General features: G+C 46.1%; 1 protein-coding gene across 1 annotated transcript in view; it reads left to right on the top strand.

Moving 5' to 3' along the window:
• ALK (ALK receptor tyrosine kinase) overlaps nt 1-16,738 on the top strand; it is a gene marked incomplete at both ends in the record, with an annotated part of 599,018 nt that overhangs the window by 156,507 nt on the left and 425,773 nt on the right. The window contains one exon of the mRNA XM_084235715.1: nt 10,749-10,868. Within this exon, the coding sequence (XP_084091841.1) occupies nt 10,749-10,868 (120 nt within the window). The remainder of the gene's footprint in view (nt 1-10,748; nt 10,869-16,738) is intronic.

The following is a 16,738-nucleotide window of genomic DNA, read 5'->3' as shown; positions in this document are numbered from 1 at the left end:
ACAGTATCCTACAGAGCAGTAGTTTAAATATTTAAAGAGCAAAAACACAAGTCTCCCTATTTCTTTCCTCTCCTCCCTTCTTTATTAGTAACTTCCATAGTTGGTATGGTGCAGAATGAAGGCACAGAATGAAGATCAGAAGATCAGTTTCTCAATATTTCAGTAACAGAGTGACCTTGGGCAAATATTGGCCCTTCTTGGGCAAATATTGGCCTTTCTCCTGGGTCTCTACATAGGTGTCAAGGGGACCATTGACTTTTGGGGTTCACAGTGCAAGATGAATGGGAACAAGAAAGGGTGCAATATCAGAACAGACAAGCAAACTAGGCTATTGGCCTGTCTGTTTTAATATGAGCTGAGTTTATTTTAGTAATACAGGTGAAGAATGCTATAAAATGTCTCATCATGACAATGCCCCTTGGTAACAGCACCAGATTTCCACTGTACTTTCTTCTAAAGAGCCTGAGGGCTTTGTATATACTGTCTCATTAATTCTCAGAGTGTCTCTAAAGTTGCATGGGGAAGCATGATGAGTTCTGTTTTATATGCAGAGAAACAAAGCTTCAAAAGGTTAAGTCACTTATCCAAGGTCGTCCAGTTTGTTACTGTTCCAGGAACCTCTGCTTCTATCTAGCACACCAGCCCGTGAGAGCAGTCTGCTTACAGTCTCTGGGTGAACGGGCTTTGCTGTGAGCACCATGGGATTTGGAGGGTGTTTTCTTGGAGATTAGACTCAATTTTTGTGAAATGAGATGGGAGACAAGGAGATGAAAGGGAATGGAAGGGGCTGGAAGTTAGTAGAAAGTGCTCCTTTCCTTCCCCATCCCAAACATCTTTCCCCTGGACCAGCCAAGACCCCATCTCAAGGGCCAAGCATCAGACCTAGTAGTGGTTGCCATGGAAACGGTGTTGGCTGAGCTTGAGGCCCTGGAGAGCCAGGCGCCCTGACTGAAAGTATTTCTAGGTCACCTTCTTAGTTGACCTGAAGGGATCCTGCCATGCTCAGGAGAATGCTGTAGTCATCTGTGATCTGATCCTTCTTTCTGATGTTTTTCACTAAGTGTCCCTGTTCTCCAGGGTGATCAGTGTCTCCAGGAGGGCTCTGCTGGGGGGTGCATTTCTGATTGGACCAGGCATCAGCAGTCCTCTGGCCTATGTCCCATCTTGATTCTCTGTGCCCTCTGTGACCTTGAGTATGGTGGTTATGCTGAGTCTCAGTCTTCTCATTTGATAAAGAGACTAACCAATAGGGCTGTGGAAGAATTATGAGAGTGATGAGCTCTGAAGGCATCATGGGGTGTAAATTGTGGTCATGTGTAAGCAGTTAGAATCCACCCTTCTGTGCTGGGACACACCTGTTCTGTGAACGTGGGCCACCCCCTCCAAGAGCCACGGAGGTATCCATGGCTTCCAAGCTTGAATCATGAGCTCAGAAAAGAACCAGTCACTTCTGCGTAGTTCGTAACTTCTTTCCAACTTACCCAGAAACTACTGGGTGGGCTGGTGGGTAGTTGTCCTACAGGCTCACCTCTGCTGGGAAAGGTGAGGTCTATGTTGATGGACTGGCTTTCAAGGCTGCCCAGTCTTTGTGTCACTTGTATCCTTGAATTATTTAGTGCTTGGTGAGACTCTCTGAGATGATAAGATGAAAGCCCTGATGGCGGTTCAAAGTCTTCCTTGTGATTATTATTCTAGTCAGCATATTTTGGGAGGAGAAAATATTCCTGAGATCACAGTGGAGTAAATTTCATAAAGAGTAGAGTACAAGTAAGTTTCAGAAATGGACTCAGAACAGCAAGTCATGTTGCCCTGCTAATGGCAGCACTCAGACCTGGGTGTGTGTGTGTGTGTGTGTGTGTATGTATGTGTGTGTGTGTGTATATTAGACAGACAGACAGAAAGACAGACAAAATCAAAACAGCTGGAGAGTGATACCCTCTCCATCTCTCTCTTGGATTCCTGCAAATACCACATTGTCTTCCTGTTATAGAAATCCAGTGAGTCCATCCTGGCTAGGTAGGCAGGGCTGGTGATGACCAGGCACACCTGTGGCAGGGTTCCAGGGTAAGAGTGACATTACAGGATTCACAGACTAGTCAGGGACACTTGTTTGGAACACTGAGGTTATTTTAGATAGCTCCAAATACCATGACTCGGGACTCAAATTCTGAAGGGGTGGCATCAAACATCACTTTGCCTCCATTATCTGACTTTGACCATGTGTGAGTTACTTGGACCTGCATGGAAATGGCATCCCAGCTGATCAGAGGGTGTTAGTATCTGTGCCCCTCATCTGAGCTGCACCTTGACCCTGGGAGGTGTGCTTCCTCTGAGACTGAACAATAGCCCCATGCAAAGTTTTTCCTAACTTTTTCTAAGTCTTTGAACTTGAGACTTGTGAATGAAATCCATGCTCAGTAAGTGCCCTGAATGCTGCTACAGTCCCAGGGCAGGGGGCAGTAAGGCCAAGTGACTGGGAGGTGAACAGGCTCAGTCCAAGTTCTGTTTCAGCCCACTCTGAATCCCAGCTTAACTGCTCTGACAGGGCCCTGGCAGAGAGGGAGGGATGGGGAGCCTCAGAGAAGGAGGCGTTTTGAAAAGGGTAGGATTCAAGGAGGCAGGGGGGTGAGGAAGGTCATTTTAGGTAAAGATTAGCTTGGGTAGAAGTTTGGAGACTGAAGTATAATGGCGACATGGAATGAAGGACTCTGAGTGGGGAATATGGCCAAAAAAGCGAGTAGTGGTCACAGTAGAAAAGCTCCCAGTATATATACATTTTAGCCATGTCTGCAGCAACCTCTCTGTGACTCCCTTTTGGTGAGGGTCTCGTGTGCCTGCAGCTCACCCACCCCCAGGCGGGGACCATGCCACTGTGCTCTCGATGTCCTTGGCACTGCTCTCAATACTCCTTAGTGCTATGCCTTGGGAGGGGCTGTTATTGACTAACAGATGTGGCTCGCTGCTGCATGAAGTCAGTAGTTACACACAGGCCCTTTGAGGGCTGGAGAGAGGCAAAAACACGTGTGTTGCAACTCTGACTTTCAGCAGTACAAGAAGAGATGATGGGAGATAATAACTTTGCTTCAGGACTGGAGCTGCAGAGAGAGAGGGAGTGGGAGCGGGGCGTAGAGGAAGGTGAGGTGGGGCGCGGGCTGCATAGTTCCATTCATATTCCGCCCCAACACTAATAGCTGCTCTCTGAATGAGCCAGCTGGGAAGGAAATATGAAAGCAGATGATGGAGAAGCAACTGTGTGTGAACTGGAGAGCACCTTAGTGAACAGCTAGTTCCAACACCCTCATTTTCCAGGCCTGGAGAAAGCACGGGGGCTTCGTGTGTTTGGGACAAAGGGCACATCTGCTAACTCTCCTTTTTTTTTTTCTATGAGAATCACGTCTGTTTTCAGACTAAATGAATGGCCTGGTCCAGCATCATGGCTGACTCCAGTCAACATGTAAATGCTGCTGAGGTTTTCTTTGCTTGAATGGTGTGGGCTCAGCCCCAGAGAGCGCGGCTGCCCGAGCGCGGGGTCTCGCTGGGCTGGCTCGCCCCAGCCATTTGACATCCAGACGACTATTTATTTGGCCACAATAAGCTTTGCTTAGTGTGACACAAAATCATTATAAAAGAATGCATTATTAAGTGTGTTTTCAAGTAAAGGGGGCGGGGGCAAGCTAGCAGGCCGTCACTGATTGTTTTATTGTTGGAGGGAAAATAAATAAGTAAAATGTGTACGAGGCACGGCAGGAACAGTTCCAGGGACTGTTTCGAATAGAAGCATTTTTGCATTTTATTGATGTAGGTTTGTAAGACATGCTTGATAGTGAAGCCAGGGCATTCACGTGAAGAACCATCACACGCATAGCTCTTTATTATTTATACCAAAGCAAACATGATGTAGTCCCTACATTTTATCAATGACTGGGGAACAAATAGACTAATGGTGAAATGTGTAAAAAAAAAAAAAAACTGGAACTGGAGCCATTGCCAAGTGGCTGAAGTTGGGGTGGTGAGCACGGGCAGCGGGCAGAGTCACTCATTAACTAGTGAATAATAGGGCATGGCTCTCGGTGAGGCTTTTGATTCCTGGACATTGTGTTGGACATTCCCACATATACGAAAGGAGCCAGGGCTCCCATTCATCTTGGATTCCAAGTCAGAGTGTGAAGCATAAAACTTCAAGAATGGCTTGACTAATATTTAAAGAATACATCATATAAATGTGTTCTTATCTGGCCCCGACCAAACCCTGAGAGGGGGTGGAGAATACATTATTTTTGTTCTAATTTCAGAAAATTGAGGTTCCGCAGAGTGTGATTAGCCTGGAGGGAAGCAGCTAATATATACCAGAGTTAATGACTTCCTCAAGGGCTCTGGCTTGGTTCACGTGGCAGACACTTACTGAGTGCTTACTATGTGCCACTCATGGAGACGTAGCAGTGACTAGTGCAGGAGACACACAGGCAACACGTGAATATTAAAGATGAGAAATAGGACAAGGGGAAAGAGAGTAATTTATGGGAAGTGCTATTTCTGGGATGATCAGGAAGTTCTTTCTGAGAGGTGTCATTTGGGCAGAGCCCTCAATGGACAGAGGGAACGACCATGTGCCTCTGAGGTAGGAGCTTCCGTGCTGAGAGAACTACCAGTGCAAAGGCCCTGAGGTGGGACTGCTTGGTGAGATTGAGGACTACCAAGGAGGCCTGGGAGGCTGGAGCTCTGGAAGCAAGGGGAAAGTGGCTGGAAATGAGGTCTGAGAGAGAACCGGGGGCCAGATCACATGGGATGGTCAAGGGCTGGGCCATGACAGAAACATAAAAGCTATTTCAACGCTGAAGTGTCACTCAATTGCTGTGTGGAGAACTCACAGAAGGTGATGATGGCAGAAGCAGGGAGACCAGCTGGGAGCCTCAGCAGCTGTAGATGTGAGGTGATGAGGGGCTAAAATGCAGGTAGAGCCCTCAAGATTTCTTGATGAATCCATGTGGGGTGTGGGAAAGAGAAAGCTGTTAAAGAATCCTACTAAGGTTTGGGTCCAAGCAACCAGGGGAGTTTGGTCATCACTTTCCACAATGGGGAGCAGTTAGGGTTTTGGTAGAAGGACATCAAGTGTTTGTTTTTGCATGTTAAGTTTGAGACACTTACCAGGGAATAAAGTGGAGTATTCAGACTGGCAGTTGGGTAGATATTCTGCATTCAGGGGAGTGGTGGGGATTTGAGAGATCAATCTAGTAGGATTAGTATAGGGGTCGTATTTAAAGCTATGTAACTGGATAAGGTCTCTTGGGGAGCAAATTTGGATGGAAAAAGCCCAGTTCCCCAACTTCCAACAACTATCAAATAATAAAACAAAGATACTCAGAGTTTAAAGAAAAAAGAAGTTTAGCCTATTTACATGTCAGGCAAGGAGAAATTCACTAACTGGTTCTTGATGGGAAAAAAATAGTTTTTAAAAAACCTGAGAAAGAGGGGCCTCCCCGGTGGCGCAGCGGTTGAGCGCTGGGCTGCGGGGCTGCCTGCAGCCTCTGCGGCACCGGTTCGGTCCTCGGCCGCGCGCGGACCTCTCCTGCCGCCCGCTGCTCCCCTCAGTGGTGTGTTTCGTCAGTCTGCCTGCTCTGCTCTGCTCTCCCCTCTGGCTCTGGTGAATTCTCTCACCCTCCTGCGCTTCTGACTATACCCAGTGCTTGTATAAATAAATAAATCTTAAAAAAAAAAAAAAACCTGAGAAAGAGGATCACAGAGCAGTCATGCCAATTCAGAATTGAAGACGAGCTCTTTGGCAAGGAGGGGATGAGTTCCTAAGTTTCTACCTGCTTGGTCAAAATAAGTAACGGGTCAGGCATCTTCAGTGAGGTCCAGGAAGGGTCTGATGTTCTGAGTCCCTTGAAATTCGTGGTCACTGATCATTGCCAGCTGAAGAAATGACCACAATGAAATATAATATTCAGCCATGAAACCTCCCAGGCAATTGCTGTTGCAAAGTGGGGAATGTTCCTTCTGTACAGCCTGGAAAATGGGGAGGTTCTGCCAAAGAAGAGTAACGAGGACCTGCCACTGCAGTAGGAGGCAAGGACTGTGGGACGCTGGGACCACGTGATCCCCAAGATGTGAGGAGTCCAAGGAGCAGGCAAGGGTTGGCAGGGTCTGGGCTGCTGAGGGGTCTGCAAGGTGGGGGCAGAGTCTCATCCATTATACAGGCAACTAGGGTCACCAGTGACCTTGACCTGGAATAGCAGAGAGAATTTTGTTGTAAATGTGACGGGAAAAGCGAGGACAAGCACATAACCCATAGCCAAATCTTTTAAAAAGAGGTTCAGTGATAAGGGAGAGGAGAGCATGGACGATTGGCTGGAGAAGAGTGTGAAAGTCAGGATTTTTTTTTTCCTTTTCATGACATATGTTTGCTGCAAAGGAGACTGATTGCTAGAGGGGGTGAACTGTTGATGTAGGCCATGGGGAGGACAATGGCGAAGGCAGCTTCCTTGAGGAGGTATGTGATTAGCCCCTATGTGGAGAGGCTGCCGCTGTTGGAGTGTCGACGGTGTGTCATTTACAGCAGGGGAGCAGGTAGTGGAGGCAAGGACTCAGACCTCGAGTGGGAGATTTGCTTCTCTTTTCTCAGTGAAATAAGAAACAAGATGACTAGTGAGAATGTGCAGAAGGGGAAGTGGAGCTTGGAGGAGAAGCAGCTGAGAGTGGTGGTGTTGGAGGGAGGGAGGGTGAATGCAACCCATCGGGGTGCAGGGTTCCGGGTGCCAAGACCACAGTCATGGATCTCCAGTGAGACTCTTCAGCGTCCAGGTGTGCTCCCCACCCTCCACCGGTACCTCCCTCTCCACTACCGCGTGGACACTGCCAAGGAGGGAGGGAGTGAGGGAGTTGTCGTTGTTTCCGAGAGGATCACGATTGTGACAGATCTGGAATCTCAGCTAAGGACACAGGTGTCCTGTGCGTTGATTAGAGTCATGTCAAAGGCTGGGGGGTTCTGCTCTGCCTGGACACCCTCTGGTGCCTGGAGAGAGCCCAAGATATCACCAAAAAAGAATATTTCAAGCAATCTTATCTGTAGTCAGCCGATAACACCCTCAATCCAGAGATACTTGTTTACCCTGCTTCCTCTGGTGGGCTCAGCCTCCACTGTTGTGCCTCATTTGGGCCTGTCTTTACTCTTGCTCCTAATCTTCTGCTCTTCTCCTTCTCACCTCTCTCCCCCAGAGTCCATAATCTACTCTTTTGGAGCCAGGAGGTCTTAATGAACACCTTTGTCCCATAAGTCTGTGCTTATGAGGCCTGTTTCTCCCGGCACCTCACACTGTCACAAGCACCAAATAACAAGACTTTTTCTTGCTTGCATGGGTTGCTTCTCAGGGCACCACTTTTCCCTGTACTGGAAACTCTCACCCCACCAGTGGAGAGGATGTGTGGGATAGGGAGTATGAAGGGAGAAGGGAAATGCCTGCATTTCTTCTAAATGTGCACATACACCAGGAACTGCACCAGAACTCACTTCTGACCTGCTGTGTCTGATTTCGGCAAACAGCTTCAGGCTGTAGGTTGTGGGCTGTGTCGTTCCTGGTCCTTTACCTTTCCAGTTGAGGAAGCCCATCTGTTCGGTTGATTTGTCCCTTAGCTCCCCAGACTCATGAAGAAAATCACTATGCTCCTCCCATAGGGAACCTCATGAGCTTGCAGGCAGAAATTCTAGGAGCTCTTGTAAGGACAGGATTCATCTTTGAGGATGCCCAACATTTATTATTTAAAGATTTGTTTATTTATACAAGCACTGGGGTACAGGCTAGAGGTGTGGGAGGGTGAGAGGATTCACCAGAGACAGATTGGGGAGCAGAACAGGTGGATCTGCTGAGATACACTGCTGAGGGGAGCAGTGGGCAAAGCAGGAGAGGTCTGCTGTGCCATGTGGGTATCTCCCCGGGCAGCCAGGATCAAATCCGCGCTGCAGAAACTGTGGATGGCTTCACAGCACTGCACTCAACTTCCCGCACCACCAGGGAAGCATGATGCCCACTATTTTACTGGCACTTTTGGGTCCAGAATACTTAGCTTATGTCTTGAGGAATGACCTGCAGTGATGTCCATGGCTCCTGGCTGGACTGTGACTCAGCCCTTCTTTTTGAATAATTTCAGATACTTCTTATCCCTGTGTATGTAGGCTGGCTCTCATCCGCATTAAAGCCATCTGCCCTTCCGTACCTACTCACACTCTCCTAAGTGCCTCCCCAGCAGCTTGGTGCCACACATTCAGGAAGAAGTGGGTGTCATTCCTATTCTGTGGGGTTCGGGAAAATGACATCACTTGCAGACAGGGTGATATCACCTAGGCTTGACCTTCCTTTTGCTTCAAAATTATTTAAAATTTGAGCTGTACTGATGACTCAGAGATGCCAGTTTGGGCACTTGGGGATATTGTTGGTTGCCAGAGTCTTCTTGGACCCCCTCCCCCTGGTGCTCTGTTCTGGGTCATACTCAGTGGTGACCTCTGACCTTAGCTGTGGCCCTCCTGGGCCCTGTAGCAGGCTGAGGACCACTCTGCGTGAGTCTGTGGTTGTTCATGAAGGTGGTGCGAGGAGTGTGAGCTGCAGACCAGGCAGGCTCTGACCCTGGTCTCCTGCCTGTTGGCTGCGTGGCCACACAGGGCCTCTGACCTCTTCAGCCTCAGGTTCCTTGGCTATGAAATAAAGACCGTGGTGGGGGAACTATGGTGACCACCCGTGAGGGGAGAGATCATAGTGTCCAAAACTGAGCAGCGATGTAAGAAAAAAGTACTACATTTAAATTTTTTTAAATATATATATATGTATTAAATAAAAAATAATAAGAAGCAAATAAAGACCAGGACTAGTACTTATTTATAAGGTTGTTGCAGGGAATAAGTGATCACACATTTTAAGCGTAGGTGGTCCATCGGTGCTCAGTTCATAATATGAATTTGTAAAAGTCTGATCAACCCAAGCTTGTACCTAAATTAACCTGCATAACCTTGGCCTTGTTGCCTGTCTATAAACCAGGAGTGGATGTGCAGATGAAATGAAATGACTTCTCTCTGAAACTAGCATTGCTTCTAATCCCTTTCTGTGCCTTTCCTCTGAGCTATTTTGTAGAAATGCTACCAGAAAGCTCTATCCGGCAACAGCCAATTCAGTTCTGATCTTTTAAGATCAGATGTGAAAGAAAAGTCAAAAACTCTTTTCTAGGTAAAAACCCTTTTCTAGGAGTCAGCATTGCCATCTCAAATCTTTGGAAGTCAGAGATAAGAATGTTTCTTTAAGGAAGGAGATCATGGATTGTGCCTCCTGTTCTAGTTGAAGGGGCATCTGGTCCTGTGGTCAGCTTCACAGAGTGCGGGTTGGCAGACAAAGGGCTGCCTTGGCTGCCCAGGGAAGTGTTTCCTTAAGGCTTGTGAGGAGAAGTTGATACAAAGGGGTTTGGAGGCAGGGGAGTAAGTCCTGGAGGAGTTGGTGTTTTTGGATTTGGAAGATGATTTGGGTGATTTGGAAGATGATTTGGGTGATTTAGAAGAAACTACAAAGCAGATAATTTGGAAAAATGCTCCTGTCCTGTTGCTTCCTTTTCTTCTTTGTCTGTTCTTCCTCCACCTCCTCCTATTCATGCAGTCACTACAGGTAGTTTAAGGCTTATTATCTGAGAGTAAACCATCCCACTCATAATACAACATGGTCTGTGACACCAGGCAAACCTGGTTTCATCACTCGCCCATCTGAGTCTTAGTTTTTGTGTCTGTAAAATGGACATGGTGATGCTGATCTCCCAGAGTCCCCAGGAATGCCTTGTGAGGTGACATGGGTTAAGAGCCCAGCATGGTGCCTGACCTATTTCCATAGAAGAAATTTTAGTTTTCTTCCTTTCCTCCTCTTCACACCCAAGTCTTGCTACACATCTATCAAACAGAAGTGATTCTCAAACCCTTCTTTCTTTAACAGAAAAAGCTTTGGCTGCCATAAAATATTAGCAAATAGTGATTGAGTTGGGGGACTTTCAGGGAAGAACTGAGTAAGGGCAGCAGTCTGTTCATTTGATTTGTAGATATATTGTAATTACTTTTCACCACACAAAACCCACTTGAGTACTCTTCAGCAAAGGAGTAATGCTGCTTTTGCTCCTTTTCTTTCAGCCCTTCTTTCTTTCATGAAAATCAGAAACATTAATCCCCTGTGGTTCCCTGGACTCTTGGGTATGGGAAAACCTATCACCTAGCTTTTTGTTGTTGTTGTTCCTGAAAGTAACATAATTATCAAAACAAATAAGTTCTGCAATTTCAATCCACTCATTGGGGAGGCAATAACCCAAGCAAACAACATTAGATGAAGCTACAGTTCTGAACATAAAATAGAGTGGTGACATTATTTGGACAAAATGAATTGAAATTCTCTACAAAGCTGCACAAATTCTTCTTGGCAGAATAGTCGTTGGATAGAGCTGTTTGGCAAAATAGCCTTGGATTGGCCATTAAGTAACCTGGTTTCTGGTTGTCTGTCTGAGATTTTAAGTATGACCTTGGTCACAAGATTCAAACATCTCAGATCTGACTTCCCCGGGTAGAAAATGTGCACTGAGGTCATGTCAGGCTACTTAGGTGCTCAGGTTTTTCCCTCACTCTCCAGAGGATGACATGGAAGCTCCTCGATGAACTTTCTTTTATAAGTGGTATGAGTAACAGCCCAACATCCCCAACACACATGGATCAGCATTCTCTTTCTTTTTATGTCCAGGTCCCCATTCCTCGGAGCCCCCGACAAATAAGCCTGCTCTTCCTCCTGATTCTTTTGCATGGAATCTGACCTGGATCATGAAAGATTCCTTCCCTTTCCTGTCTCATCGCAGCCGATACGGTATGTATACGTCTGATAATTGATTGGTGATGTGCAATCCCCAGCACATACTTAAGAAAGCTGTGAGCTTCAGTTTGTGGTTCCTGGCCTCCTGGGGACCTCTCAGCCCCCTGTACACAGAGGAAGGCTTTCTGTGCCCATTGCCTTCCATTGGCACCCAGTGATCATTTTGCCCAGGCCTGGTCTCTCCAGACAAACAACTGCCTTTTATATCCATGGGAAGCCAAAAGCTTTGTTGCTGTCATGTCCCCACCCTACCCCTGCCCTAGCCTTTATGGGAGATGGTATTGTAGCGACGTCCCCTTACCAGTCATTAGCTGTAGCGCATTTTTATATTTCACTGTATTTTTCTAGATATAAGGTCCCAACCCCTGAGTGTTTCCAACAAAGATGAGCTCTTGAGAGAAGATTTGAGGGTCTCGGGTCTTTGATTTGAGGGTCTCAGGTCTTCCAGGGTCCCTAATGTGACTCCCTTACATTTGGGTAGCTCTTTAAATGTTCCCAGGCACATTTTTGGATATTATTTCAGCTCATTTGATTTCTGCAACAACCTCAGAGGTAAGGAGGTCAGGTCCCATTGCATTTTTACAGATGTAGGTACTGAGCTTGATAAGATCACACAATGGATTCTCTAACTATAAAACCAGACTTCTTCCTTTCTGTTCACTTTTTCTCCCAGGGGGCCCCCTACTCAGCCTGCTAGTTCCTCAGCGCTCAGGAAGGGTTTCCTCTTCTTCATGCTCATCCTAACAGCTCATAGTTGCTGGGTCTCTGCAGAGGCAAGAGAAGGCTTGGAGGAGGGCTGATGTATTTCCAGGTAGACACTTTTCTTCTGAAATCTTCTAAAGTAAATCCCATGCGGGCAGGCACTAAGCTGTGTTTCTTCCTCACTTTATCCCGCCCCCTAGAAAACGCTCATAAAGGCTTATGCATGATGGATAAATGTAGAAGGCCTCCAGGGATGGAGCACACTCATCAGACCTGATTCAATTAACTATTTATGAATCCTGGACAGCCCTGAGTTCTAGATTCCCTTCTGGGCATATTTACTTATTCCTGATAACTCAGTCTCTGCCCTTGGGCCTGAGCTTTTTAAAATGCACCTAACAGAAATCTCCCACTCACTGCTGTCCCTCATCCATAACACAATTAGTCTTGGTTCATATTAACTGTACCTTTCATTTCAAACTTGGAAATATAAATGCATCAAAAACCCTACGGCACTTTAAGATTGTACTCTGCTGGGAAGTTTCCTAAGCCTCCCCTGTGAGAGAAGAAGTTGTCAGGAGACTCCAGATAAGGAATACTTATTGATTTTATTTAAGCCAGACATTGAGTGCCATCTAATGATAAAGGCAAGTAGCTATAAATAATGGAAATGTGGTCCTTTGTATCGTTATTGCTTTGTAACCAGATTTGCGATACAACTGGTCATTGGATGACATTTTTTAATTTGCTCTAAAAGTCATTTGCTATCACCAAGGAATGACAACTTTTATAAAATGCAGAATGTCCAAAAATGCAGGTCTACCTCCTGTGTGACACACAGGGCATTGCATTTATTCTCTATGGAGCGTTCAGAAAGAGGTTGCAGGTTGAAAAGAGAAAACCACTAGAGTTTATTAATCTGCTACCCCCTCATTTTGTGGTCCTGACACACCCACTTCCTCTCCCAGCATCTCACCTTTCTCACCTATAAGATGAGAGGTGGGTAGAGTGGAGTGGCATGTCACCTTGGGCCAAGGATCTAGATGATTCCCAAGAGTCCTTTCAAACTCTCCTTGTGGCCTATGCTCCTCTTGGCTTTCCTTCTCGGCACGTGAAAGGACACAAACCACTGGCCAGCTGTGCCCAGATGTTGGACAAGGGTGCCAAAGCCAGTACCTTTATTGCTTCTGATTCACAGGGCGGGTAGAGCTGACTCTTGATTGGTGGCTTCTTGACTGAGTGTGGTGGTAACTTCAGAACCTTTTCATCATCTTACTGTTTTTAATTCTGCAGAGACTCACAAAGACCTCCCTGCCTCCATCCTCACCTCTGTGTACCCGATGCACTGCCAGATGTGGAGGTGGCACAGATACAAAGCTAGATAAGATGTGTTCTGTCCCTTCAGAGCTCTTAGGCCAGAGAAATAACTCCCAGGGCAGTGAGGCCCATTGCCACAAAGAGCGCCCCTGGGGTCTCACTCCGGAGCACAGTGTTCAGGGCTCATCCCAAGACCCCCTGCACTGCAAACTGAAGGCAGAGTCATGGCAAGACTCCGAACCCCTTAAGGACATGGGTGGGGACATGGGGACTCAGCCTGTGTGTCTCTGTGAACCGGAGAGGCCAGCAGGCTCAGGGGTGATAAATCTACACCTTCAGCTCCCTTGAAAGACATTTTAAGAAATGTTAACAACTCCATTAATTTTAAGACCTCAAACTTGGACAGAAAAATTTGACTGGAAATTGCCGCCTGAAGGGATAGTTCTTCAGTGAGAAGTACCCAAACCGTAGCAAGTCGAGGTGAGACTCGAGGAAGAGCTTTGAACCTGGCTGGCTGTGTTCACCTGCACCTGAGGAGGTGATGGGAGGGCCAAGAGGGAAGCTTCAGCACCAGAGCTCAGGGTTGTGATGGACAGCGTGGGCTAGCCCTGTCGGGCAAGCTGTCCACTTCTGGATTGAGTGTGGCTTTCTTCTCGCCGGTGTTTTATGAGGAGAGACGAGGTGGAGAGAGGCTAATAAGATTTACTCACCCCCAGCCTGTAATTATCTGCTTGAGGAAAAAGTTTGACCTACCTTTTTGAAGGCTCCCCATATTTCTTCTAATTTACGTTGCAGCCTTTTATGTTGTGTAAAATATATCCTTGTCAGAGGCATTTGGTATCAAATTCCAGGGCTTTCTCGCCTCTTGTCTCAAATGACAGGAGCCTGCTAATTTCATCATTGACAAAACTGCACATTCTTCTCTGAGGCTTTGAAGGAGGGAGGACATCAAGACAAAGACCTTTTTTTTTGGTCATCTGACACCATAAGACTTATTCATGAAGCTTGACAGAGGCATTGGGCTCTACCTATCTGAGGAAAATCTGCTCCAGCAAGTAGCTTCAGGTGCTGAGAGACTCAGGCGTCTGGGCCTTTTGATCCCCTTGGGTTCTAGAACCACAGAAGCTGCTAGAACCTGCCCAACTGTAATTCATGTCTGGGTGTGGACAGAGCCAGATCAACATTTAAAATTAAATAACTGAAGGTTCTGCCCTGGAGGAGAAGGAGCAAGAGAATTTTCACTTATTAAAAAAAAAAACAAAAAACAACTGCTCAATACATTATAAAACCTTCACATCCCTTTTCTTACTTAAGTTCATTATAAAATTGTAGTGGGTGGAAATCATTTTCTATTCAATTTTTGTAGAAATACAAGTTCAGGACCAAAGAAGTTAATTAACATGATCTTAAGTTACGGGGCCAGTGAGCTGTTTGGAAAGACTGGACCCAGATTTTCTGACACCAAGTTGAGTGTTCTTTCTACTGTGTCACCAAGTTAATTTCAAGATGAGTTCTCCTTACTTGGAGAGGGCTCCCATTTTCTGAACAACCTGGTGTTCGGACTATGACCAGTCTGATATCTAAGATCTGGAAAGCTGTAGGGCTAGCACTGGATGTCCCCAAATTGAAACTATCACAGGCAGACCAGATAATTCACCTCTTCCTTAGCTTGGGTGTGGCCTCCAAAAGCAGTCTTGTCTTCTCCCCTGTTCCTTCTTCCCTACCTGAGACTGTGGTCCCTGTTGTGGGAATTGTATCCCCCAAAAAGTTTTGTTAAAATTCTGACTCCAAGAATTTTGGCCTTATTTGGAAACAAGGTCTTTGCAGATGCAGTCAAGTTAAGATGAATCCACCCTGAATGGCAATGGACTCTTAATACAATATGACTGATACACAATATGAAAGCAGATACAGAGACACGGATGAGTACTGTGTAATGGTGGAGCAGAGATTCGAGCAATACATCTACAAGGCAGGGAACATCAAGCATTCCCAGCAACCCCAGATGCAGCTAGGGTAGGGCAGGAACAGATCCTCCCTGAAGCCATCCAAGACAGCATAGCCCTTTCCATACCTTGATCTTGAACTTGTGGCCTCCAAAATTGTGAAGGAATGAATTTCTGTTGTTTTAAGCGATACAGTTTGAGGTACTTTGTTATGGCAAGGCCACAAATGAATCCAATCCTTCACCCTCCAGCCCTCCAGAGTCAGAATAGACTCCTGGAAAAGGAAATTCCTCCCCACATACGAACACCAGGGCACAAGAACTCCATTGTTGGACTTTAAATACAAGTTCTATTAAAACTTTGCCTGCTTTCAAGTCCATTGGGAACCATCCAATTTAGGGACTGGTGCTTTTGGAAAGAAAGAAAAATTAGACTTTTTAATTATTTTCCCTGCTGCCACTGCCACCATCACTAGTCCTGTTAATGTATCAGTTTCTTTGATTGAAAAGACTGGGCAAATTAAATCTCCCTCTCTAAAAAGAAAAAAAAAAAACCTACCACAGAATAAAAAATGGAAAAGAAAAAGACTGTCCAGTCCCCTCTGGGATGGGTTTTGTAGCTCTGGCAGGAAGTCAGCGTGATCTCATTTCTGAAATTACACATTTGATGTGGCCGGCCAGGATCGGCCCCACTGCCCTTAGGAGCCTGACATCCATGTGGAGCAGGTCTAGCTCCCTGGGCCATTGTCAGGGCTGAAAGCCCCCTCCCCATTCCTCTGCCCTGACAGGCCAGGCCTTTTGTGTTCTGTTCCCAACCCTGCTCCACTGAGCTGGGAATTCCTGCCCTTTCCTGGTCCATGCCTCTGGATTGTTATCCACAACGGGTGCATTCACCAGAAGGGCTGAGTCCCGAAGGGGACAGCAGTGCTCACCATCTCAAAACAAGACCAAGGAACTGTCTGTCACCCTGAGGACACTGACCTGGGAGCCAACAAATACAATCCCAGCCAATCCGTGGAAGTGAAATAAAAAGCAGCTGATGTAGGTGTTTCAAGGAAAGACATGTTTAAAATGCCCCACTTGATCTCCCTTTAAATGAAGAAACATGGAGCTATTCAATAAATACCAACATCTATCTCTGTGTTAGTGGCAGCTTGAGTAGGGAGAAGCAGAAAGGGAACAAGTCAGATTAAAGCCAATAAAGGAGCGATTGACCCACTGACATAAAGGCAAGAAGAGTTAGTTAAAAGAGATCCATTTGAATGGTTGTCGCAGAAGGAGTTGGAGGGAATTGTGTAGAGTGAAAAATCAGATTGACAAAGACAAATATTGGACATGTACCTAACAGATGAATCAAATGCTTCTAAAAACTAGCAGCCCATGAGAAAGGAGTTGAGGCTTCTGAGGTTAAGAGGGAAGGAAAGGATAAATGGTGTAAGGGTTGGTACTGGAGAAAAAATAATGGTGAGCAAAACCCTAAAATAAAGAGGAAAACTATGAATCAAATAATAATGAATACAAAGTATCAAGTCAAGGTTGGATTATGTTCACCTTTAAGGTAAGGGAATAGTAAAATATAATTCTTAATTTTTTTTTCACACAAAGACAAAAAGTACACAGGTCTATGAAAGTAGTAATGTGACTTTGATCCCTTAGCACACATCCCTGGGTGTGTAAAAAAATTCATAAAACAATCGTCACTGACAGAAGGGGAAGATATTGACAAAGGGTAAGAAAAAGAGAGAGTGATGGATGAGGAGACAGGGACACACACAGGCAGAGCCCTGGTCTCCTGTCCCCTTAGTCTTTCTGCTAACGTGTCTCGGCTGTCATGCCTGATGGACTCCCAAAGGTCACTCCTGCTTCATGTGTCCTGACACCACTAATTTTTGGATAACAC

This window comes from Talpa europaea (genome assembly GCF_964194135.1).
Source record: "Talpa europaea genome assembly, chromosome: 6".
NCBI classification, from domain to species: domain Eukaryota; kingdom Metazoa; phylum Chordata; class Mammalia; order Eulipotyphla; family Talpidae; genus Talpa; species Talpa europaea.
This window is presented reverse-complemented; position numbering and strand designations above follow the sequence as displayed.